The 25,365-nt window shown below is 39.0% G+C and overlaps 1 protein-coding gene across 1 annotated transcript in view; it reads right to left on the bottom strand.

Moving 5' to 3' along the window:
• Positions 1 to 14,874: 14,874 nt before the first annotated feature.
• gask1a (golgi associated kinase 1A) overlaps positions 14,875 to 25,365 on the bottom strand; it is a 34,140-nt gene continuing 23,649 nt past the window's right edge. Inside the window, exons 3-5 of the mRNA XM_053327640.1 lie at positions 24,739 to 24,861; positions 17,630 to 17,733; positions 14,875 to 15,079 (exon numbers count right to left, since the gene is read on the bottom strand). Coding sequence (XP_053183615.1) covers positions 14,875 to 15,079; positions 17,630 to 17,733; positions 24,739 to 24,861 — 432 coding nt within the window. The remainder of the gene's footprint in view (positions 15,080 to 17,629; positions 17,734 to 24,738; positions 24,862 to 25,365) is intronic.

Genomic DNA, 25,365 nt, shown 5'->3' with positions numbered 1-25,365 from the left:
GTGTTATCGAGACACATTCAGACAGTCTGTCCTCATAACTTCAGTAACTAAACTCGCTTGCTTTTGAATAAAAGAATAATAGAACAGTAAATTTGCCTTTTGTTTTTCCTTCATGTAAGCTCAGTTTTTAGGTTTTTGAAGGTTTTGTCATACTTCTTTATGTGAGTGTAACAAGGCAACAAGCATTAATACCTCAGATTAAATCCATGCTTTGGGTGTATAAAATGTGAACATTACAACCACCCAACAGAGGAAATGAGGGATATGGAATTGGAAGGCAGAAAGGAGCTCAGTTCAGCAGCTGCTGACGGCTCTCTTTTTCGGTAAATCACATTTCTCGCCCCAAAAACTGAACCACTGAGGGCATTTTGTGACATCAGAGTAACAGACTCAAAAGCTTCTTTTCCATTACTCTGAGTTCCAGCTGCAGCATTTCCACTTGTGCTGGTAGCAAGTGTTTTGATGCCGTTAGGGTTCAGAAGAAAGACGGTGCTCTTTTTAATAAAACAGTTAAAGAGAACTTTATCTTGATCCAAAAACTCCCAAAGAATAATGTTATTGTGTGTATCTGTTGTATGTGAGTATGCATCACAGAACTGCCTGCTGAAGAGGTTCTAGTGAACAGCATAGATGTAAGAGGAAATGTTGTGTTGATCCTCCTGCTGGGTGTGTTTCCCCTCATTTGTCTGTGGTGCCTTGCAGGTCCCTGGTGGGCTCAGTTCATCAATGCAATTGGGAGCACCTAGCCAGTCTCCCAGGGGTATTTCAGACCTGGCTGTCCCAATCTGCGGTCTCTCACTCCATTCTTCAACAGCACCATAGTGTTGTTTGGTTGGCTTCGACCTTGATCAAGGTGATTCTTCTAATTGGTCAGCTAAATGTTGCCACATTGTTTTTTCATTTAAGTTCGTATTTGTAAGGATGAAAGATAGTAGATAGATAGTATAGCCTATACATTCATTCAAGCACACATTATGAAGGGAGGCAGAATTACGGAGGTGGAAGCAGATGCTACGATGATTAAAGATGTCACTCTCTTCAAAACAGCATTCTACCTATGAACATGTGTTTGAAATTGCTGCAAAGGGCTTGTGTTGGTTTTATATATAAACTTGTTTTATATCCTCTCAAATGGCACCCAATAAGGAATTTAGCCATACTTTTAAACATGCTGAAGTTGGCCTTGGGATAAAATGAATAAATACAATGCTAGCTGACCATAATGTTTACAATATTTCAATGTACTGAGGGCAGAATTGGAATAAAAAACTGGCTGCTTTGGCAGTCTTTAGCAGCTTAAAGGAAACAGTGAAGTCACAGGGTTGACAGGCTGCCATGCTACAGACACAGGATCAGTGCAAGAGTCAGGAGCATCAACTGTGCCAGCCTAGCTGGCAAGTCTTCAAGAAACAATAGCCAGGACTCTGAGACCAAACCAGACAAGCCGGAGCGATTTCATGTCACTCAGCAGCCTGCTTTCCACAGGAGGAGACAGGGCTCATTTTCATTATTCATACTTCTCAGGACTGTAATTGCTTTCCCTTAAATGATCTTTTTGTTAGAACAAATGATGCAGTAACAAGCATGTAGTTGTTCAACAGCCTCAGGGGTCAATAACGAACCCCAGAATGAGGAGAAGGAAACACTACACTCCAAGACTTACTTGGACAAGCCACATGTACAGTATTTTTCAGTTACAAGAGAAAACAAATCAAGGATGAAACTACCCTTCCTTAGACTTTTATATGGAAGACCATCTGGGACTGTCTCCATGGGACTTGTAACTGGGCAAGCGATTAACTTTTCATAACCACCATCCAAGCCTACTGTTCATGATTTGATATTTAAAAGTTTTGTGGTGGAATGTTCCTTTAAAGAGTGATCAAGCGCACACACACACACACACACACACACACACACACACACACACACACACACACACACACACACACACACACACACACACACACACACACACACACACACACACACACACACACACACACACACACACTTTTATCACATTCATGCACACTGTAAATGAAGAATTCCATCAGCAGGTTAAGTATGGTCAGCAATGCAAATTAAATCTAATATCTATGCAGTGTTTAGCATTTAGAGGTAAAGTACAGTTATATCAAGACCAGTCTTAATAAACACTTTCTTCATATTCACTTTAACTGAAGTTGGTATAACCAATGATTCAGTCTGACCAATAAAGACAATGCACTGTGTTTGGGAATGGTTCAGTCATTATTCTGGGTGACCCAACCCAAGTGGCCAGGAAATCAATAAATGCAGCTTTAAAGAAAGAATGCACAGTAACTTGGTGGGTGGCTGTATGTACAGTGTGGCATTAATATATACAGCCAAATGAAACAGGAGAGACTGGATGGTGCTTCTTGGACCTGACAGACACATGAATTCATTGTGATGTAAGCTAGCGTGAGGAGCCACAGTACTGCTGGTATGCAGCTGTAGGTCGGCACTTGCTGTTTGCCCCGCCAGCTAAGCATGTGGTTAATATGTCGCAGGCAGGCGGCTAATGTGTCGGCTCTTGTCATATCGCTCACCTGTAAAGACCTGACAGGGGACCACACAGAGAGAGCACAGCGGTCACCTCCACATGAATCTCCACTGCAGTGTCATATCAAAGGAGCACACAATGAGCTCATATAACTGTTGGAGCACATAAATCCACGCTGCAGTGTTGATGTGAGGAGCTAAACCTGGAGTTTGGAAGTTGCACGAAAGAATATAGATGGTGTATTTACATCAGTGTGTATTGTATTTTTAAATACACAGCGTGATAACCACAAGCATTTCTACTCTATTACTCAAATATGCATCTTTTTTAACCATTCTTTTTATAGTGGCAAATGTGTCCACAATTTACACAGACAAAATCTTCTGGGTGGAGGCTCACCAGTGTTTGGACAGGAAACAGATGACTTCTCCAACTGGTTTCTATCATCCCAACATATTTGTCTGGCTCCAAGCTTGCAACTCCACCACAATTAGTTAATACTTTCCACTGTGAGGGATAATTAGTGAGCTGTGAGAAGAGTATGGGCTGAGAAAAATAACAGTTTGTACCCAAATGTGTTTTCTTGTCCTCTTTCTGTTGAATGTTAAATGTAGTGTCTATTCAGTGCATTAGTTGTTCCCAAGCAGTATTACTGATATGAAGATGTTACTGTTATAAGAAGATAGCAATTACATCCTCACCCAGTGCTCTATCAGCAGGTTTTTACAGACTACCAGTAAAAAAATGTGTTATTTTCCTTAGAGGGATTCAGTGTGGTTGCAAGAACAGAAATTACAGGCTTCACACAGTATTGTTAATGCTAGACTAAAACACTGGAAACATGACAAGATGTCATTCATTGAAAGTTGAACCTCGAAAACATGCAGGCCCGCTGACTGTAAAAAAAAAAAAAAAATGGACACAGCAACCATGACGTCACCCACTGGTTTGCAGACTGCTGTTTCGAAAGAGTTTGAGTTTGGCATTTGAACATCGCAATCTTGGGTTTGATGGTCGCAATCTTTGTTTTTTGGAGCCAGAAATTAGATTGCAAGAATGATAGAATGCACATTTTCGCTAGCAAAAAACAGGCCTAAAACCATTCAAACAAAATGTATTTACTGGAAAAACTGAACAACTGACTGAATGTTACAATTAAGTTTAATGAACTGAAAGCACAGAGTGAAATAGTGGAAGCTAAGCCAACTTATTTTTGTCACCAGTGGAATCTCCCCCTGCTGGCCATTAGAGAGAATACAGGTTTAAGGCACTTCTGCATTGGCTTCAAAACGGCAAAACCTTCAGCTTGTTGCAAATGTCCTCTAGAGCTGGAGCAACAATTTGATGAAGCTCATAGTTGTTCTCCACTCCACCCTCACTATTTTAAATGAACTTAAATTGATTGTCTCAAGAAATTAACTAGTTTCTCCTGTAGCAGTATACTGTATGTGTGTGTAAACACACCTGCAAGCTTCAGGAATGTGTGAAGCAGGAGAGAGCCTGAGGTCTATAAACTACAGTGTTTCCATCCAACAGTTTTTACACATTAAAAATGTGTGAAAACACTGTAAATATGAATTGAAAGTTTTCACACTTGGATGGAGGTGGAAGAGTTTGTGTATCGATAAAGTCAAAAAGCTAGTGAAAGCAGACTGAACATATAAATCATCACCTCCATGATGCATGTTAGCTGTCAGTTAGGCTTTTGCACCTCTGAAGAGACAAATAAATAGTAGCAGAAGTCATCTTGTTGTGTTCTCTGGCTGAAAACAACAGAAGTAGAGCCTTCAACTGTACATTCTAATAAGCCCATCTCTTGATAGTAGACACATAATAAATAGTGAATGGAAATGAGCATTTTCTGGTAATTCGGTAAACAATTGTGCTACATTTGGATGGGTTTTTCTTTAGGTGAATGAAAGCGGTAGGGGTGAATTTTCCATAATTGTTGAGGCGTCACTAATACCACTAACATGTTTAAAAAGTGTTTTATGATCATACACTGCTGAAACTTTGAGCAAAGTAGATGTTTTGAACATTGTGCCACTAGATCTGAGCAACATCAGTCAGGTTCAAGTGTGCCCTGTCAGCTTTTTATTTATCTAACAGGCTTTAGCTGTAGAGCAGATAGGACTGTATCAGCCAGATAAGCACGAGTCCTGTTAAAGCCTGTTAATCAAGAATTGTTAACAGGCGCCCTATCATTCTCATATGCTCAGAATCAGGATTTTGTGCTCAGAATGTAGAGCTTAGAACAGCTGAAAGGAGAACAGATAAGAGAGGAGAAAGGGATCAGAAATCAGGGTGTAAAAGAGAGAAAAAAAGAGAACAACAGAGGCTTGAGGCATTGACCTATCTCTGATCCACTTTCCCTGCTCCACAGTAAGATGAAGTTGGAGAGCAGCTGAGCTCTCTGCTACAGACTTTATTTATGTCTCGCTGTCGCCTGCTGTGAAAACACCATTATTAGCTGATGGGCACAAGCAGAAAGTGTGTAAATATTCTTTTAATGGCTGGCGGGCTGCAGCAGTCATCACTGGAACATAAAGTGTGATGCATCAATGGAGCAGTAATCAGGAAAAGGGGGCGGGGGGGGGAGGGGGGGGGTGGTGTTGATATCAAGATGAACATGCTGGTGTGCATACTGGCTGTGGAGTTAAATATTATGGATTAGTTTTGCTGTTTTCTACAGCCCTGGACAGAAATCGCCTTCCTTGATTATCGGGAAGTGTGGTGCTTTTTGCTTTCTATTTTGTGCTAAATCAGTTTGTTTTTTGCAATTACATCTTCAGATTCTGCTATATTTGCACCAAGGTCTGATATAAATGTGATGGAACCCAGACATTTCAGTTGCTCAGGGGTCCTAAAAATGAAAAAAGCTCCCACCTTTCCCTTCATCAGGCATCACAACACTTCCATACCACAAACTGCCTCAATCATCCAATCAAAAGGACTGGATAGATCAAGCTGACTAATTCATGTGCACCTTGGGTTAATGCAAATAGTGTGCATCACCTGCCAGACAATAGTATATAAGAATTAGAAAGATATAAAGGATTAGAACTATATCAAAGCCTAACCCTCTAAATGATATTAGATGATGTAATTTGATCAATAGTTTGAGATGTACAATGAATAGATAAACAGTACAATTAGGCCATAATGTCACTTGATCAAAAAATCTCATATCTAATCAGTGGGTCAAAAATACATAGTGAGGTGTTCAAAATTCATTTAGGGAACAATGTTGAAAATATAGTAAAGTACTGTAAGTCACTGTGGAAGGCAATCTTCATAAAGTGTTTTTCCTGCAGCAATATCTGAATAACTGGCTGGTTGCAAAAAGTAATTTTCCCATACCAGAGGTGGTAATTCAGAAGTTGCATTTACCCTGTTATATGTACACTACCAGTCAAAGTTTGAACACACTTTCTCATTCCAATGAATGGGAATGTGTGTCTAAACTAGAGCTGGGTATCAGTACTCGATACCTTGAAGGTATCGACTGAAATAAATGCATACCAAGTAGTCTCAGAACATCTCCCGTCAAACGATGCCTGCAATCCATCCTTTCTGCACCCAGAGCTAGAAAATATGACTATTTGTATGGACTTGCTCACAGCCAATCAGCGCAAGCGTTCTTGGATTTAATGCAACATGTGATTGGTCCACTGCCACAGCAGCTACAGCCCATCTGGGTTGGTGAGGTCGTGGTGAATTTGAATTAGCACGCTTAGCAGTTCAGCAGCCAAGATGCCACCTAAACGCTCTAAAGTGTGTCTACACTACACACCTGTTACATCAGATAAAAGCAAGTGTGCTAAATGTGGATAGATATCAAATTAAGTACTCAGTCAGTATCAGTATCACTTTAAGGGTACTTGGATCTGTACTGGCATTGTCATTTTTAAACCGATACCCAGTCTTAGTCCCAACTTTTTTGACTATTACCTTACATCATGCTTTAAACACTCTTATTGTAATGGATTTTGTGAAGCATGAGTGACCAATATATAACCTGATGGTTCTGTCAGGTGAGTTGAATGCTCCTACATCCTGGCTAGCTTTCACAGTAATCCTGTGTCACAAATCACATACTTCTGTTAGTACTCTTCTGTACTTACTTACTGTAGTGCGCACATTTTAATGTTGCCTCAAGTCAAACATACTGTAGCTGTTGCACACAGACTCTAGAAATTTGTCACAGACTCTGAGCCAGTTCATGACAAATGGGGGTTCATCCAGGATCTTAACCCAGGACCCCAAGCTAGAATCATAGAATCATACCCCTGCTTTTGAAACAAATGAAACCAAAGACAAAAATCAAAATGAAATCACTTTGTTGCCTTCCATCAGAGCAAGAGGACACATGAATCTGATCTCTCCATTTTGCCCAACACAAATCAATACATGCTCTTGTGTGACTCAGTGTGGTAAAGCAGATCCAGACTTTGATTCAAACAGGAGCTCAGTCGTCTGGATAAATGTGCCCGCTGTAATAGCATTGAAAATGATGCTAATGCAAAATTGAATAACATCCTAATAAGGGAGGAAAAATATCCTCATTACGTGCAGAGAGCATGACTGTGATTCACGTGTTCACGTCACAGCCTCAAGGTAGAGACAGCAGACCTGTGGCTCGCTTCTGCCGCTTATAATAGTCCATTCTTTTTTCTTGCTGTGCACCAGATAATGACCTTCACCATACTGCTCCATGATGATAGCTATTACAGATGAGTCATGGGTGACTGGCTGTTTATGTTCGCCATTTATTTCACTGTCTCCTCCTCTCCCTCCCTGACACACATGCACATAACAATATACACATGTTCTCACACATCTGCCTGTAAAGCATGGAAGGAAAACATTCACATAATGGTAATAACTGCAAACAGGAATGAGACTAATGTGTTTCTGCAGCACTGCACATTGCCATACATCAGACATGCTTTACCTCTGAGATGCATTAGCTTAAATGATGATGACAGTGACACATACTTGAGTTTAGAAAGGAGAAGGAGTGAGAATACAACACATGTTATAAAAATGGAGCTACATTAGAGCATGATGAATAAAAAGCGTATCTCTAATCCTATAGAAGACCTACAGAGAAAACTGTCATTACAATCATAGTCATAAGCAGAGCTGTAGCTACCATCTCCAGACCAAGTGGGGGTTTAAATTCTACCAATTTGTGTCCAGATTTTGATCTCGTCACTCCCCACAAGGCTGCACCGGTACATCAGGGGGCGAGGAGTGATGATAATAATTTCCCCATTAGGTGAAAATAGATTTAGGTGGATGCAAGGGTGGAGGTGGGGTTTTTGATATGTTTTATGACAAACAGCAGCAGAGGAGGAGACAGTATTACCAGCAAGTGATAGCATAGCTTTTGTTTTTAAAATCTGCTAATTCATTTCACACTCACCTTAAATGAATCAAGATGAAACACCATTTGCCGCCATTGTGTCCTAATCAAATGTGATGGCAGTCTTTCAATTTGCCACCCTGGCTCACCATTGACCGTGACCATGGCAACCACAGAAACCACATGTGTCAGGATCCTAGTGTTTTTCCTTGTTTTCCCTTCCCTTTTGTGGGCTTGTGTCTTGTTTTCCCTGTCTTGTGTGTGTGTGTGTGTGTTTGTCTGGAGCTGGGTGGAGCTGTTAACCACTTACCTGCACACCTGCAACCCATCAGCCATCTTCAATCAAGCCACCTGCCAACAATCAACCACTTCCCATTCTCCCCTGGATATAAGCCCGGTTCAGTTCACCACTCATTGCCAGATTGTCAGTTCTGTGGTAGTTGTAGTTTTGACTTGCTGCTTATTTGTTTCCTGCTAATCCTGACTGCGTTCTGTTTTCAGTTCCTGCCCTTGCCCGCGGCCAGTTCCAGTTCCAGTTCCAGCTCTAGTTCCAGCTCCAGCTCAGCCAATCCACAATCATTAAAGACCTTATTTTTTGCAACTATTTCTTGGGTCTTTTTGTCTGCACTGTAGCGTTATGGCAATTTTATATAATATTTTTTATATAATTGGTTGCTTACTTAGCTTCAGCACAGATATATTATTTTAAATGGGTAACAGAGAGAAATGCTGTGTGTAAAAAATCTTTTAAAAAATCAGCTGTAAAATGTGCAGAAAACACACGCGACCATTTGCCCATAATGGAGGGAAGATTATCTCTAATAACAAATTTCAGCCATTCGTGTTTTAACTTTCCATCCTCTTGAAGTCTGTGAAGACTTTTTAGCTGCTGAACAACAGGCAACACTTCCAGAGTTCTGCTTTGCTCGTCATCCGGCTGAATGAAAACTCAGACTGCAGAGGTTACAGCACGGTTGGGCTCATGTTGATTTTTTTTGGTGTGATGTATTAACATAGTGTTTCTCAACGGGATCACTCAGAGCATGTCAGGGGGCGCTGGAAACAATATTTTTAAAAGTGAGGTGGTTCTTGAGTTAAGTCCTACATTTAAATGCACATTTTCACAAATCTATTATTAGACTTTAGGGTTTTCTTATGTTTTTTTCATAGTGCTGTCATGTCTTTTTTGCTCTATTTTATGCATGTAACTGCAGACAAATCTGTGTATTGGGCTCAGAGCACTTCCAAAACATAAATGATCTACACTCAGCACTGTGCACTGAAACATTACTGTTGCTGTTGTAGACAATTACTTAGTCATATTTATAATATAAATCTATTGTAATCATGTTTTGAATTTTGTTCTTTACAAAAAAAATCACTATTATTATGTAACAAAAAAGAATAGAGTATTGATAAAGAATTGGACTTCTGAATAGATAGATATATGAATCATCTCTATAGTCTACAGCTGACTAGTGGCTACAGTCTGAAAGCCTGTTTTAATACTTCTTTGTGAGTATTAATGTCAAACAGTTTTATATAAATATTGCAATGATAATAGCCTTAAATGATGTGGAAAATGCCGTTTTTAACAACAAAACCCATCAAATGTTCTTGTGGGAGGACCTCCAACTACCCAAACTAAACCCCTGTGGGTCTACACCTCAAACTAGGTTATTTATTTAATCATAAAACAGCAACATTCATATCATATCTGACCAAAAAAACAAACAACTGCTGCTAGTATTCTATTGAACACCTCAGCTATGCATTCACAGCTCAGCCTCGGACTCCTTGGTAAGCTCTCTTGGTAATTAATAAGAACGCTTCTTGTTTGGCACCTGCATCAAATTACCACTTTCTGATTGGCCATTGTTTGTGATCAGTAACGAGACCTAATTAAATATAGAATATCAAATTTGTTTAACACTCATAAATATCACTTTATTATTCCCATGGCTTTTTGTAGCTCCCTGAGAAAATACATAATAATGATACTATAACTATCTATTAAATCATAATTGTTATTTTGCATTCAGTGAAGTGCTTTTTTTAATGATATAACACACAGGGATAATCAGCATCACTATTCCGGGAAGACAATAAGTCTACATTTTAATTGATGGGGGACAGTAAGGGACTTGGATAATGGATAGGGGGGCGCAAAAAATGTTGAGGACCACTGTTATAATGGGTTCAACACCGTGAATTACAAAATTTCAAATAACTTAAAAAGACAGAGGAGATAGAATTGAGTCATTTTACAGCACAGGAGGTTCCACCATCACACTAACCCACACCAAAGCTCATTGTTCTGGTTTTCCACAATATCAGCCCCCTAGAAAATACTGTAAATATGTAATTATGTTGTGACGTCAATTATATGCAATTTAGTGTGTGATGTCATCCTGTGTCATTGAGAAACTTTTCATGCAGGTTTTGGATATTTCCACTGAAAATAGTTGGTACTGTAACACTGCCAGCAGCACACACTAGTTATACAACAGTGTTATATATATGATATTAGTTAGCAGTGGCAGCCAGCCAATAGAAGGTGCACATGTGGCGCTCCACCAGACACAAAGCTAACTTCAGAGTCAGCAAGCCTAAGTAATTACTATTAAATATTTGACCATATGAACTAGCATGGCCGGATATACCATGTGGGCATTCTGGGCAAGCGAGTGCCCAGGGGCCCCTGAACAGAAAGGGTCCCCCTACTTATTTATTTTTATCTATTTTGTTTTATTTTTTGGGCGTCATAGAAACATGATACAAGGCTTGACTCATTCTTTTGATGTTGATAATTCTGGTTGTTGATGGAAACCTTGTATGTCCAAATGAAATATGGAGTTACAAGGTTTACACCCAATAGCAGCATTATCCAATCAGAATAAAATAAAATGTGTTCAGTTGTTTTGTCAGTTTGACAGCTAGGCGAAGAGGTTAAAACAATAATTAATAACAGGGGGAGGGGGCTTCAGGTACTAATCCAGCCTTGGCTTTAAGTATTCCTACATTATTACAAATTAAGTTGTACACTATGAAACAGCACAAATGTATCTATTGTGTATATTCTTCTCTAGCAGGCACGTTCCCAGCCAATACACACTAATTCAACACTAGCTCCTACTGATCCCAACTGTATCTAATACAAGTAAATAGGTGTGAAAAGGGTGCATAGACTAGAGTGGACCCTCCCCACATTTAGATAATAAACAGTGAATGGGTGCTATTCACCAAAACTGTATTCCTGGCATTGTGAAGGCTTTAAAACAGCTTCATGTAGTGGATCAATATTCACAGCATATATAACATAAGATTTATCTGACATAAATACATACATTTGGTAGGAGGAGTTCCAGTGGAGAGCCTTGGAATCATGGCCGTGAGATGAATAAAATCCTAGTTAGCGTCCTATATGTCAAACAGCAGTCGAAGGAGTTTACATCAACCATCTCTCTCTGATATTTTACAGGCATTCATTTTCCACTTTAATGGGCTTCTTCATGTCTAGCATGGTAATTTATGCTGGATAATTCATATGTTTCTCATGATCCTGTTATCTTTTAGCAGGGCAGTATGCAGGCTCTATAAGTGTGTATGGATGCATTTAGCACGTTATAATCCAGATGGGGCTTAATGAGCTGGACCAACGTGTTAAAATAGAAGCAGAGAAATGAATGCAATATAAAAACCAGTCGCAGCCACACACACTCTTTTGGTGGTTTGACACATGAAAAAAAAAGAAGTAAAATAGCATTTAATGTAAGAGAGATCAAATGGGGATAAAGACAAGATCACACATTTGAACTATTTCTCATTAGAGCCATTTATTCAGTGATGAAAGAGAGAGCCATAGAAAATGTCATTTATCCACGGACTACCGATATGACTGGAATTTTAATTTGGGGTGGGTAAGGCAAGAAACAGCTTCTAGTGATATAAATCTGTGATTTTCGCATAACCTAAACAGCAAAGAAATGTTTGGTGACAGTTTGGTTTTAGCAATGTGTCGCTCAGACAGAGGAAAGCGTCAGCCTCTTCTCTATTCCTTCTAATGACACTTGATTTTCATCCCGTTTTCATCCCTTCTCTTTCATCTTTTGCTTCTGTACACTGCTGCGCATTTCGACAATATGAAAGGACAGGCACTTTAAAGAAGAAGAAAGAAATCATGTGTGTGTGTATACATATATATATATATATATATATATATATATATATATATATATATATATATATATATATATATAAATATATAGGGTCCATTATTATGGAAAGGCTTCCAGGACCCAGTCCAGAAGCTATTTGCTGACAGCCATTTTTAATCCGTCGATTAAAAGCAGAACAGCTTATCTCATAAAAACAGACTTTCAAATCAATCACTCAATCAGCTTCGAGCTCTCTTAGTAAAAATGTTAAAATAGAAAAGAAGCTAGACAGCGCTTCTTTCCTTTAGAATGCTTGAGAGAAGAAAAAAAAAAGAGCTCCTCACACGGCTTTTGTGTGAGGAGCCGGGAAATAAATGTGTCTTACATTCCCAGTCTGTGAGGGGACATTTGGTGAGATGTTAATGAGTGCAGATGGAGGAACATGGATATATTTGGAGTGACAAACATCCTTATCAGCTGACAGAGCTACGGGGCATTTCATTTGAAGCAGATGATCAAATGATTAGCGTGAGTTAGACGTTTTGGATATGAGAGTCTGCTGTGTGTTTTGCTTTATGCCAACAGGGAAAAACACACTGCCACGCTGCTTTCCTTCAGGTTTATATTTGATGATGTTTTTTTAAAAAGCGGAACCAGTTGGTTCTCTGTGTGCAGCATGAATGACAGCTGCTTTAATGAGACAGTCTTAACCTCCAGATGCCACTTTGGTGGTAAGACAGTAATGTTCGTATATCTTTACTGTCATCTTTTGTGTAGTGATGTTTATTTTCTGCTACACAAAATGCAGATCTGCTTCTTAAATGACACGTTAGTACCTCTTTCTAATAAGGAAGTTGTAACTCCAGCAGGTCAGGGCTTTAATTCTTTGAAAAAAACTATAATAATAAATGCCGATAACTAATGTTTGTTGATGTCTTATGAGAATATGAGGAACCACTAACCCTTTCTTTCTCATTCTCTCATTCATTAATGACTTATTAAAACTTACAACTGCTGACTTTTATTACAGACCAGGGGTGTCAAACATACAGCCCACGGGCCAGAACCAGCCCACCAAAGGGTCTAATCTGGCCCACTGGATAAGTTTGCAAAGTATGAAAATTGCAGAAAAGTAATTCCATTTGTTCTGCTGGATCAGATGTTTGACCATCCTGACCAGAATACACTTCTCTGAAAAAACAATAAATACATATTGTGGTCATATTTAAACCATTCAGATATTGAGCACAGTACAAAATGTTGTCAATAAGCAGCTTTTGTATAAACCTGTCACAATATCTACTTTTATTGGACGATATATTGTCTCAGAAATAATCGCGATAAACAATATTATTATCATTTGAAGATCATTTTATACCACTGATATAATGATAATATAATAGTATAATAATGTAAGAGGGGTTGGGGGTGGGATTGGAGAGTGGGGGCTACACTTGTGTAAAAACACAGACTGTCATTATGGTTGGGGACAGAGTTATTTACCTTTAATTGTTCTACAGTCTCCACTCAGGACGTACACAGTGAGGAATGGAGGACACTACTTGTTTAGACAATGTGACATGAATAGTCTCTTAGCTGCTAATGTGAAGTGTGGCAATACTGAGGTAAAAATATGATCAAGGTCATGTCCATGTCTCATATAATAAGTCCATATTTAGACATGATGATGCTGATAATTATGTTATTGTATGATTGTGATACTTCTGCGCCAAATAATCTGAAAAAACCCAGATATAATATTGTTGAAATTGTGCTCATTTTTCACAATAAATAGATGGTTTATTATAGAAAAGTTATAATTTATATATTAGTAGGTTATTATGTAATGGTTTGACTGGCCTGGCCCATTTGAGATCATATTGGGCTTTATGTGACACCCCTGTTATAGAATCACCTGCCAGCTAAATTGTCCATAGCTTGGTCCTGATGAATTATGAATTATGAATTAAGCCACAACAAGTTACAACTAATAAACCTTATTAGAGAGTGTACCTGTGCTCTCTTTAAAAAAAAAATCTGTACCCTAAAGGATGAATTTACACATATATTTCAGTTTCAAAACATTTCATTGGAAGCATATTTGCATAAAGCAGTAAATATCACTGTTGTGAGCTAACAAAGACAAGCTTGACTGCACTGCCACACAACAAAGGCTAATCAATGAGAAATAATAAATCCACTGGTGTAAAGGGCATACCCAACTACAGATTGCAGGCCAGTCAGCTGTGGCTATTACTCTCCCTCCAGTGTAAACATCAGTCAGTTTAGATGCTAAATGGTGTGTTCCTCATCCTTCAGTGCCACCGTCTTTGCCCTCGTTTCAAAGCAACAATTACCATCAGACAGTTGTCGACATTGTGTCTCCGTGCCCTTGCTTGCTTATCTGTCAATCAAACGCATACACAGGCCCGCCCACGCAGAGGCATGAGGAATTATTCATCTCCAAAGATCCTTTTTTAAAAATTCCTCGTCTCAGTGATAAAAATAATATTAATGACACATTTGAAAGTCGTCATTTTCGACAACAGACTGGAATGCTGCTGGATGGATTTTAAGACATAATGTCAGCACTGCTGGGTGTGAAACTCCCCCCTGAGGTGTTCACTGAGGATCTTCACAGTTCTTTAACATCCGAGCTTATCTGCTGTCCTCCTGAAGCTGCTGAATCATTTCACTTCTTCAGGTTTATGTTCGCTCAGAGCCTCTTTTACTGCAGGATTATCTCTCTTTCATCACACTGAGCACATTTCATCTTAACATCAGCTCATCATTTCAAAGGGTGCATTTAGGTTTTTACTGAGTCACAGGTCCCGCTTGAGCCGCAGCTTCTTGTCCCCGATGTGCCGCAGGAGAATCTTTCCTCTCTGCTCCACGGCACGGATGAGAGGCCTGAGACCGCTGCCCCCGCCTTGGCTCTCCCAGAATTCCTTGTCTAGGTAAAAGGAGCGTAGGAGAAGACTCTCCAGACAGCCTGACTGGAGCACAGACACTGCTTTCTCTGGAAATCTGATGAGAGAAACAGTTAGCAGTTAGAGCTGTTGTGTTTAAGCTTCAATTACTGTTTCTTAGAAAAGAAAACAAGACCTCTCATGTGTAAAGCCCCTCTAGCAGACCCCTGAGGTTGTGATGTTCATTGCGTTCCACAAGACTGTGTTGCTTTTACTGCCTTACCAGTAGCAGGGAGAAAAGTACTATTAATAAAGTTTACAGCACATTTTAAAAACTGCTTTATGGGAGGTGAAAAATGTAGAGATAAAGAAAATATACATGCATATTAGAGAATAGTAGAGTTTAATAAGGGTGCGGGTCGGGTACAGAATTGAATTAGTGGTACTGTCAGGTTGGGTGTGGGCGGGACTCTGATCCATACTATATCTCATGGTAAACTTAGCAGTAGTTGTCAAGATATCTAAACACTCTCATCTCCATCTCCAACAGGGCGATGGAGGTTGACATGGGAGGAAATGCTTGTTTCAGTGATGTTTGTAGATTGTCCTTTGAAAAGGGTTTTATAGATTTTCTCCATTCCTGGATAATTCCTCAGTTTCTTGCATATTTTACCACAGCATAATACAGCAGGTTTGTGTTATGGCAGCCAGTTGAAATTACAGTCAGTTTTGGCTCTAAATATTACAATACCCATGAGCCTCAGCTAGCGCTGCTATTGATAAGACGCCAGTAGAGAGGTGTAAATCAGCGTTGTAGCAAATACAGAATGCTTTAACACAGCAACTGAGAACAAAATATTGCACAACATATTCACATTCAAGCAGAATTGACCCAGAATTGAAAAGTGAACTGATTTAAACTACTGAAAGTTTTTACAATAAGTAATATTTAGCTTCCATTAGCTTGCCAATTTAATTAATTTAAGGAATGGACCTACAAGCCTGATTTGTTCGGAGCAAATCGTGGTCCAATATGACATTTCTGTGTATATATACTGAGAGTGGATTTATAACAAGGTCATCTAAACTGTTTGTAGTGAAAAACCAAATCAAACACAATTAATTAGTCAAATATGTCTTAAAACATTTCTGGAAGGGATGTCAAACTTTGCCTTTTAGTGAAATTCATTTTGATATTCAGTATCAGTCAAAGGTTCGAATACACTTTCTCATTCAAGTGATTGGTAAGATGTAACCAAACCTCTGATTGGTACCGTAGGTATTATCTATCTTTTTTTTTAAATCTACATAATCTTTCATCTTTTTATCTTTTAAAGATTTTTGGGACATTTTAAACCTTTTTGACATGAAATCAGGAATGACACGCAACAAAAGTCCTCAGTTGAACATGAACTGGGGAGATAATGGTTCATGGTTGGCATTTAAACCTCGAGCCTAGGCTTGTCACAATATCTACTTTTGTTGGACGATATATTGTCTCAGAAATAATCGCGATAAACAATATTATTGTCATTTGAAGATCATTTTATACCACTTATATAATGATAATATAATAGTATAATAATGCAAGGGGGGCAATGGGTGGGATTGGAGTGTGGGCACTACACTTGTGTAAAAACACAGACTGTCATTATGGTTGGGGACAGAGTTATTTACCTTTAATTGTTCTACAGTCTCCACTCAGGACGTACACAGTGAGGAATGGAGGACACTACTTGTTTAGCCAATGTGACATGAATAGTCTCTTAGCTGCTAATGTGAAGTGTGACAATACTGAGGTAAAAATATGATCAAGGTCATGTCCATGTATCATACAATAAGTCCATATATAGACATGATGATGTTAATAATTATGTTATTGTACGATAATTATTGTGACAGACCCACAATAACTCCTCAAGTACCTGAGAAGGATCAGATTGCTTCACCAGGTATCTGTGCTGTTAAATCCTTTCCTACAACATGTCATCATGACCCTGACATGCTGCTCCTCCATGATTTCATCCATCACTGACCTGAACAGCTCCTTTTCACTTCTGCCCCTGAAAACTAGAAAACCAGCCAGAACTAGACCAAACTTTATAGATCAAGGCCAAGTCCAAAAAGTTTAGAAGTAACTGCATGAGTCACTCTCCACCTCTGGAAAATAACAAATAGTCTTTTTGTTTTGCTCCAAGTTATTCAGTGATAATACAACATTTTTAACATCCTATTTCTATTCAGCTTCAAGTTTGAGCTTAAGACATTTAAGAGCATTTTATGGAGAGGCTTAGTAATCCTAAGTGACAGACAAAGGGGAATTTCTATCAGTCCTGATTCATTCTGCATATTGAATAGCAGGCTAATTGAATGCACACTAATCTAATCAGACAGACATTGTAACAAAAACCCTAACAAGCTTCCAGTGGACGTTGCTCTGCTGCAGATTTGAAAGCTGTTCACCAGGGAAATATGTTGTTAGATGGTTTTTTATTTAAACATTTCCTTACATCAGTGTTTCTGCCTGCTGTGAGCTAAAATGAGTTTTTGGCACTGCATGATGTAATTTATTGAATCTGGATGCTGGAAAGAAGAAAAAAAACAAAAACAAAAACCCAACAACCTCCAATTTGCATCCTGCTGCTCTAAAACAGTGCTTTGTACTCACTCATCAATGCCCTCCACCAGCCTGAAGTTGAGGTTGTCGGCGGACTGCTGTGGTCTACCGGCGTTGTCTATGAACACCAGTCTGGAGGGATCTGCCTTCCTCACCTGAACACAAACACACACAGACAGACTGTCAGGAGGAAGCAGGAAGCTCAGGTGACATGAGCACTGTTCAAAATGTAGTTATTCCTGAATAAACTGTCATTCTCACCCTTTTGTTCTTCCTGTTGTCATTGTTTCCTTATATATCGTTTTTTAAAATTGAACTCTATCTTCTTTTTTTATCACTGCTGCTAGTTTGAAATAAATTGAGCTGAAGTGAACTGAGTAGGATTAAAATGTAGATATTATTGATAGGTGTTCATATACATGTATGTAAAATGATCAATTTTATCATCATGTTAGTGGTTTAGTATTTAATCAGAGACAAAAAGTTATTTGTATGCGCAAATGAATAAATCATGCCCTCAAATGAACAATTTGTGAGCACAAATGAGTAATTCATGCCCTTCAATGAATAATTTGTGCATGCAAATTGATAAAACATGCAGTTCAACATTTTAAAACAGAGTATCTTTAAGGGAAGTCAAAGATATCCTTTAAAATAGTGTTGTTTAACAGTAGGTGAAATCTGAGGAATATACTACTTCAGTAGCTGAGTCTTAAATAAAAAAAAACTGTTTTAAATCCCAATGGCTCGTTCTCCATGATCTGATGATTTTCACTGCTTTTTCTTCTTTTTTTACCCTGCATTGAGCTACAAAGTGACTGAGAGCAACCAAAACCATCTGGTTGTATTAAATAGCCTGATGAAGAGACAAATGTGATGAATATGAAAAACAAATTATAGTAATATAACAGAATGAGCTCAGTTGTAGCCACCTTAATACATAAACAGAGCTTCTAGCCTGCTTATTAAACTCTGGAGGCTCCTTACTAATGGACCAGAGTAGCCACAACTACCAGGGACTCCAGTTCCTGCTGCTGCAGTGACTTGACACCGAGCCTCAGAGGTGGAATGACAATCTAATCTTAATGAACCACTTGGATTTAGTGTAATATATCAACAATGTGTCAAATGACTACCTAAATCTGCAGTTTGGCTCAGCTCTATGGAGCATTTTAGCATCATTCAGCTTATTGTTTTAGCTCTGGCTCACTCTCTTAGCTCTCAACACATTTCCAGCAGCAAGCAGCTGTTTTCCGTGAAAAAACTCAGATTAACCAACTATACACTACCTGCTCAGCAACCAAACTGCAGACAGTTGGTGAGGAAAAATACAGCAGTATTTTAAAATCAGTTCTTTTACAGACAGGAAGTGAGTATAAAGACCTCAGAACTGGAGTGATTTGATCCACTTTCTTTGTTTTAGTGAGGACTCGACCTGAATAAACTGAATCTGTCTGATTATTTATAAGGAGACCTGCAAAGACACTGTTACAGTAGTCGTGTCTACTGATGACAAATCCATGGACAAGTTTTTCCAAATCCTGCTGAGACCCAAGTACTGTAATTCCAGTTTAAAAATGTGCCAGAAAGTCCCACCCATTTTTCCAGGCTAGTAATAAGTTGTGGTCAACCGTGTCGAGTGCTGAGATCCAATAATACCAAGATGGAAATTCTGCCACTGTCTGTATTTTATTGGATGTCACTGAAGACCTGAACAAGAGCTGTCTGAGTGTTGTGGTGTGGATGAAATTCAGCTGTTGAAAAAATGTTTTTTCAATGATTTTACTTAAAAACAGGAGATTTAAATTGGCACTATAATTGTTCATGACTGATTAGTCTAGATTGTTCTTTTTTTAGAGTGGCTTGATGACGGCAGTTTTCAGGGCCGTTGGGAAGACACCTGAGACTGAGAGAAGAGACGTGTTGAGAATTTGTAGATGACCTGAGACCATGCAATTAGAAGCACTTTTGAAAAAGCCTGTTGGCAGAATATCGAGGCAGCAGGAGGAGGGTTTCAGATGTTGTATGATGTCCTCCAAGTTTTGGTTGATTGCATAAAAATTGGTGAATCCTCACAGGTGGTTCTTGGTGAAGGGAGGGGTGGGGGAGGGTGGAGATTCGTCTTCTTGGCTTTGATGTCTGTCATGTTTGAAGCTCTCTTCAGGCGAGGGCCGAGGTGGCTCTACTTCAAGGTTTCTGCTGCATTGTGTCATGTCTTCTTGTTTTGAGTTATGTTGTCTCTGGTCCTTGGCGGAGGGAACAGATGGGTTACACAGCCAGTACAAAAGGTAAGAGATCAAGAAATGTACTTCCGACTTGTTAAGGCCAGGTTCATCCGCCTTAAAAAGATGTCTGCAGCCCCATAAAATGTTCAAATGATCAACAAAGTGCACTAAATAGATGGTACAAGCAGTTGAATTGTTCAATGCCAACAATCTGCTGAATCTCTCAGATCCTCTTCTGACTGGCAGTAGAGGACCATGATAAACACCTCCAATTTCAAAGATTGTGTTCAAGGGATCACTTATGTCTCGTTTCAGTACTTCAGACTGTTGTTTCACAACATCATTGGTCCCTGTGTGCACTATGATGATTTTCACAGTTGGATTTGCAGCCACAATATGCAGGATTCAGATATGTCAGAAACCATATCTTTGTCAGAGCAGAGTATTTTGGTGTTCTTACTACACATGCTTCCTAAACCTTTTACACCAAAGTCACTTATAATTACAATTCAAGGCCCTATTAGAGGTTATACAGGTCGTCACATGGAAATCCAGGGTCCTGGAACAGTGGAGTAAATCTATCTTCTAGTTATACACTTGGTTGTTGGGAAGGTTTGCTCTCCCTTTCGCAGCTGTCCACGACTGTGTCCTACTAAGAACAGGGGTTGAAGAGGCGTTATGCCTGGATGATAATACAGGCCAGCTGGTCACATCATCAATCTCAGGGTGCTGGGCTCTGCCATTTATTCATCCTGCCATTTCCCAGAGAAATGGTTTATGCTTAGGCTTTGCACCAGGAGAGCTCCAGGGATGGACAGTGCACAGGCTGTTTCTAGTCTTGTTGGTGCTAATTAGCCTTGCGTTACCATCATCCTGTTCACTGTTTTGAGTCCATGGTAAAGTGGTGTTGTTCCCACATAGTCCATTCACTTCCATGTTCACTTCTAACCAATGAATTTTGGTTTCCAGCCCTGCAATCTTATGTAGAAGTTTGTGGTAGTTGTCTGTGGAGAAGGGCGATATCTTGCCCAATTCACTTTATTTATAGAGCTGCTAAAAAAGTTTTTGAAACCTTTAGTATTTGCTCTATTTCTGCATAATCATGACCTAAAATGTTATCAGATTTCCATGCAAGCCCTAAAAGTAGATAAAGAGACATCCATTAAACAAATGAGACAAAAATCTTACACTTTTTTGTTTATATATTGAGGAAAAGTATCCAATGTTAAACATTTGTGTGCAGCAAAAGTGTGTGGGTTTTCAATCAATGGGATGGCAATTAAGTGTGAGTCTGGGAGGCCCTGCCATCAGAGTCTGAGCTTTACAATGCAGGTTTGTAGAACTGTGTTATGGCTCAAAGAAAGGAGATTTCTGACAACCTTAGAAGAAAAGTTGCTGAAAGAGTTACAAAACCATTTCCAGTTAATTATCAGGCAGATTGTGTACAAATGGAAGACATCCAACACCATTGTTACCTTCACCAGGAGTGATCAAACAACAAAGACCACACTAATAACAGGTGTGTAATGGTCCAGGAGGCAACAAAGGACTCCAGGGTAACATCTAGGAAACTAAAGAACATCACAGATCTATGGTGTGCATGTCAGAGTTGCAAGGAAAAAAGCAACTTCTCTCCAAAAAGAACATTTCTCTCTGCCTGTGGTTTGGTCAAGACCACATGGATAAACCAGAAGGCGATTGGAAATATGTTCTGTGGACAGATGTGAAAACACTGCATTCAAACATACAGTAAGAACCTTATTCCATCTGGGAAACGTGGTGGCAGTATTATGGTTTGGTCATGCTTTGTTGCCTCTGGACCAGGATGGCTTGCAATCATTGATGGGGCTTTGAGTTCTGAGTTGTACCAGCAAATTCTACTGGACAATGTTGAGGTATCTGTCTATGAAGTGAAGCTCAATAGGATGTGATTCATGAAATAAGACAATGAAAAAATTGTGTGGTAGACGTGCACATCTGGAAAAAAAAACTTTAAACCAGAAACTGGACCAAAGAACCAAATCTGTAAAAGACATAAGAAAGTCCGCACACTGTAGCTCCCAATGCAGATTTAGTTTTAATGAGATATCAAGAGTGATGTTTTGAGCACACAGAAGAAAGTTAATGTTTTGGAATGGCAATAGAGATACTGTGGAAGGACCCAAAGTGGGCAGTTCCTGCCAAGAAGCCCACCAACATCCCTGATTTAACACTGTTCTGTAAGGAGGAATGGACTAAAATCCCTCCAAGCTGATTGGATAGGCTGATAAACAGTTACTGGAAGTTATTGCTGTTAAAGGGGGGCCACACCAGTTATTGAAAGCAAGAGTTCACATACGTTTGCCTCACACAAATATGTAAGATTGGATCATCCAATTGACCAAACCTTCGAGCAGCACTGTATTATTATTAGTATATTTTTAATAATGCTTTTATTATTATTATATAAGATAATAATACTGTATGTCAATATTGTGTTTACAGATGGTTCTTCTACTCCCAGGTTGCCAGAAAAACAATATTGCATCAAACAACATTGTGTTATATTTGTCTTCCTTTCACATAATTTACAATATACACAATTCATTCATTTTGCGCACACATCAGTTTCATTTTCTTTATGACACCTGCAGAGAAAGGCAGTGAAACACTGAGTGCATGACAAATGCTTGAAAGGAGTATAAAATATCAACCTAATAACATATAACAAGCTATATACAACCAATAATTTCATTGAAGTTTCAGCATGTACATGAAGTGATGCTGGAAGACTGTAGGTCACCTGCAGAGAGGAAAAGGCTTCTGTTGCGATTTCACAAAGAAGCATCTATTTTTACGTATTGCAGTTGACAATAAACACTATGTGTAACATAATTATCTGCTCCTAAGAAACATCTGTCAGCCTGAGAGCTCATTCGCAAACCATGAAAAACACACACACACACACACGCATGTACACTGCTGGGAAGATAATATATGCTTCTGTTGTTGCATCTGTTGTATAATTTAAATATAGATCAATTCTCATGTGTTTCCACGAAGAATGGCAGCAACACAATGCTGTGTAACAAAAAAACAAACAAAGCATCTGACATGGATTTTTATTTTTCTTCATTTCCACAAGATAAATATTCAGCCGTGACAGAATCGGAGAGAGGGGTGCCGGAAGGAGTTTGTTGTGTTGGACAACAGAAAGCATAGCTTAGTGTTGTCTAAAAGGTTTTTTAAGTCATGGCTGAATATTTAGCTGATTTTTTACAACAAATCAACTCTCTCGAGAATTCAGAACAAGACTTATCCTTCAGTGATACTTGGAGTACATCTCAAGTCTCTTATTTGATATGTCCACACTTGAACCAGATGTTGTGCTGGTCTGCTATGTTGAGGACTATCCTTTCTTATTTCTGCTCCAAGGAGAAGCCTTCATGGAAATATTTTACCAGCCAATATGCCCCTTATTGAATGTCAGATATTGGTTGGATGCTGCAGCTGACTGGACTGATCTGATTTCTCAAAACATCACTGCTATTTCATACCAGAGCGGAAACAAATAACAGATTAAACCCAAGTGTATCACTCCCAAGTTTTATATTTTAATAGTTTTTTACGATGCACCATCTAATTACAAATCTGTGTTAGTTGTCGCTCCGATGAGCAAAAGAACCATAAACATCTTCCTTCATTTATTAGAAATATTCTTTTCCTCATGATCTTTTATTTCCCCAATTAACTTTTATTATGGATAAAATTACAAAAAAAAAAGCAAGTCAGCAAGAAACACATTTTAAACATATTTTATATCATTTATCACCATTTTCACTCCATTAATGTGAGGTTGAAAATTCCTGAGAGTTCAGTTTGATGTGACTTACATTATTTCCTTTCCCACCCAAAACATTTAGCCCAATAAATAATTTCCAGTGTTCAAAATACACTCTGACCATATTCTGTGTTATTAAATAATGAATTCACTATCAGGATATCAATAAATAATGTATAAATAATAAAAGCATTCTGCCGGTAGAAATGGTTCCTGTGCCTCTTTGAAGGACACAGTAGAAAGTATAAATGCAGAATGCAGCTTTTTATTCATGTGCAGGTGTTTGTCAAACAGGTAACAGGCTGCAGAAAGAAAACAGCTGCTGGCAGTGATAACTGTGAGCCTTCATTAGTATCAGCACAGCACACGTGTGCAGGGACAAACTCCATCGGAAGTCCATACAGCTGTTAAAGCCAATGGAAAGATCCAGCTGTGATTAACGTGATGATTTAGAGGAAAGAATGTTTCTCTAAACACAAATTTCCTTGTTTGCTCTCTACTGGCATTGTTTCCTTCTATGCATCTACACTGGAAAAGACTCAAGTGAAAGAAACATGGATGTAATTTAAGAGACTTGGATAGACACACTAAGCGAAAGGTGAAGAACAACATCTTATTTTCTCTATATGATTCTTTAATGTTGTCTGACACTTATACTGTAATAACAATCTGAGCCTGTCAGTGGTAAAAATAAGGACTTTTAGTGGACGTATATTGACAAGGCACTATTGCCCCAAAGTATTACATTGCAGCCCGTCTCATGGCTGACAGGTGAAGCACTCTCGCTCAATACTGGACCAATTTCAAAAATTGCTCTCTCCATTAGTCACTTAGGCAGAAAAACATGGAAAAATAAGGTCCACTTTGAAAACTATCTACATTTCCCTTTAGCAAGTAGAATGTTACTTCGTTTCATGTTGTTGGTGTATATCCTTCACACCTGACATCAACAGTATTAATCAATCTATGTGATGAAGCGGCGATATGACAGACCAGGCATGTTTTGCACTAGTTTTGATAATGGCACAAATGGAAATACTCAAAATGTATCAGAAAGGAGGAGTGAAGCCGAAATCAGTCATTAGACATTGGTGCTGGTTGTTATATGTACGTACCAAGATGTGAACCAGTAGCAGGTTCCTGGTATTGCTACATTTGGCCTGCAGCAGGTTCTCCACACAGGGTTCTTCTGGATCAGGTGTGAAACCACAGCAGTACCTGTCCAGCCGGTCGTTGACCTGCACCAACAGATAAATAACACACAAAGGTATGAGCTTTGACAGTGTGAAGCTGAGATGGTCTTTGCTCCTGTTTAAGCGACAGAAGTCAGTAATCTCTACTGGGGACAGCGAGGACGTGTTACTTCACTTGTTACTTCATTTGCATTTCACACAGCTTTGTCAAAGGTGTTGTTAGGCGGCTCTAAATCTTCTAAAACCTCACCTCACATCTTCTACATTAGTCTACACACTAAACCAGCTGATTCATGAATGTAGGCTAACCACTGACAGTGTTGGTAAGCCAGCTAAGAAGTTAGTGCCAGTCATCTGTTCTCTTTTGGTAGACGCTAACCACTTCCTCACACATGCAGTTCCTGTGCTAAGCTAACGCAAACTGGATCAGTCTATCCACTGAATGCAGACAGATCAAACTGGTGTCAACCATCAGACGGCGAGTAAGTCAACAGCCAAAACTGTCAAAATAATGGAGCGCTACTTGTTATGTAATATGTATATCTCTTA

The sequence above is a fragment of the Scomber japonicus genome, chromosome 10 (genome assembly GCF_027409825.1).
Source record: "Scomber japonicus isolate fScoJap1 chromosome 10, fScoJap1.pri, whole genome shotgun sequence".
NCBI classification, from domain to species: Eukaryota; Metazoa; Chordata; class Actinopteri; order Scombriformes; family Scombridae; genus Scomber; species Scomber japonicus.
The sequence above is the reverse complement of the archived record's forward strand: the minus strand, read 5'-3'. Positions and strand labels throughout refer to the sequence as shown.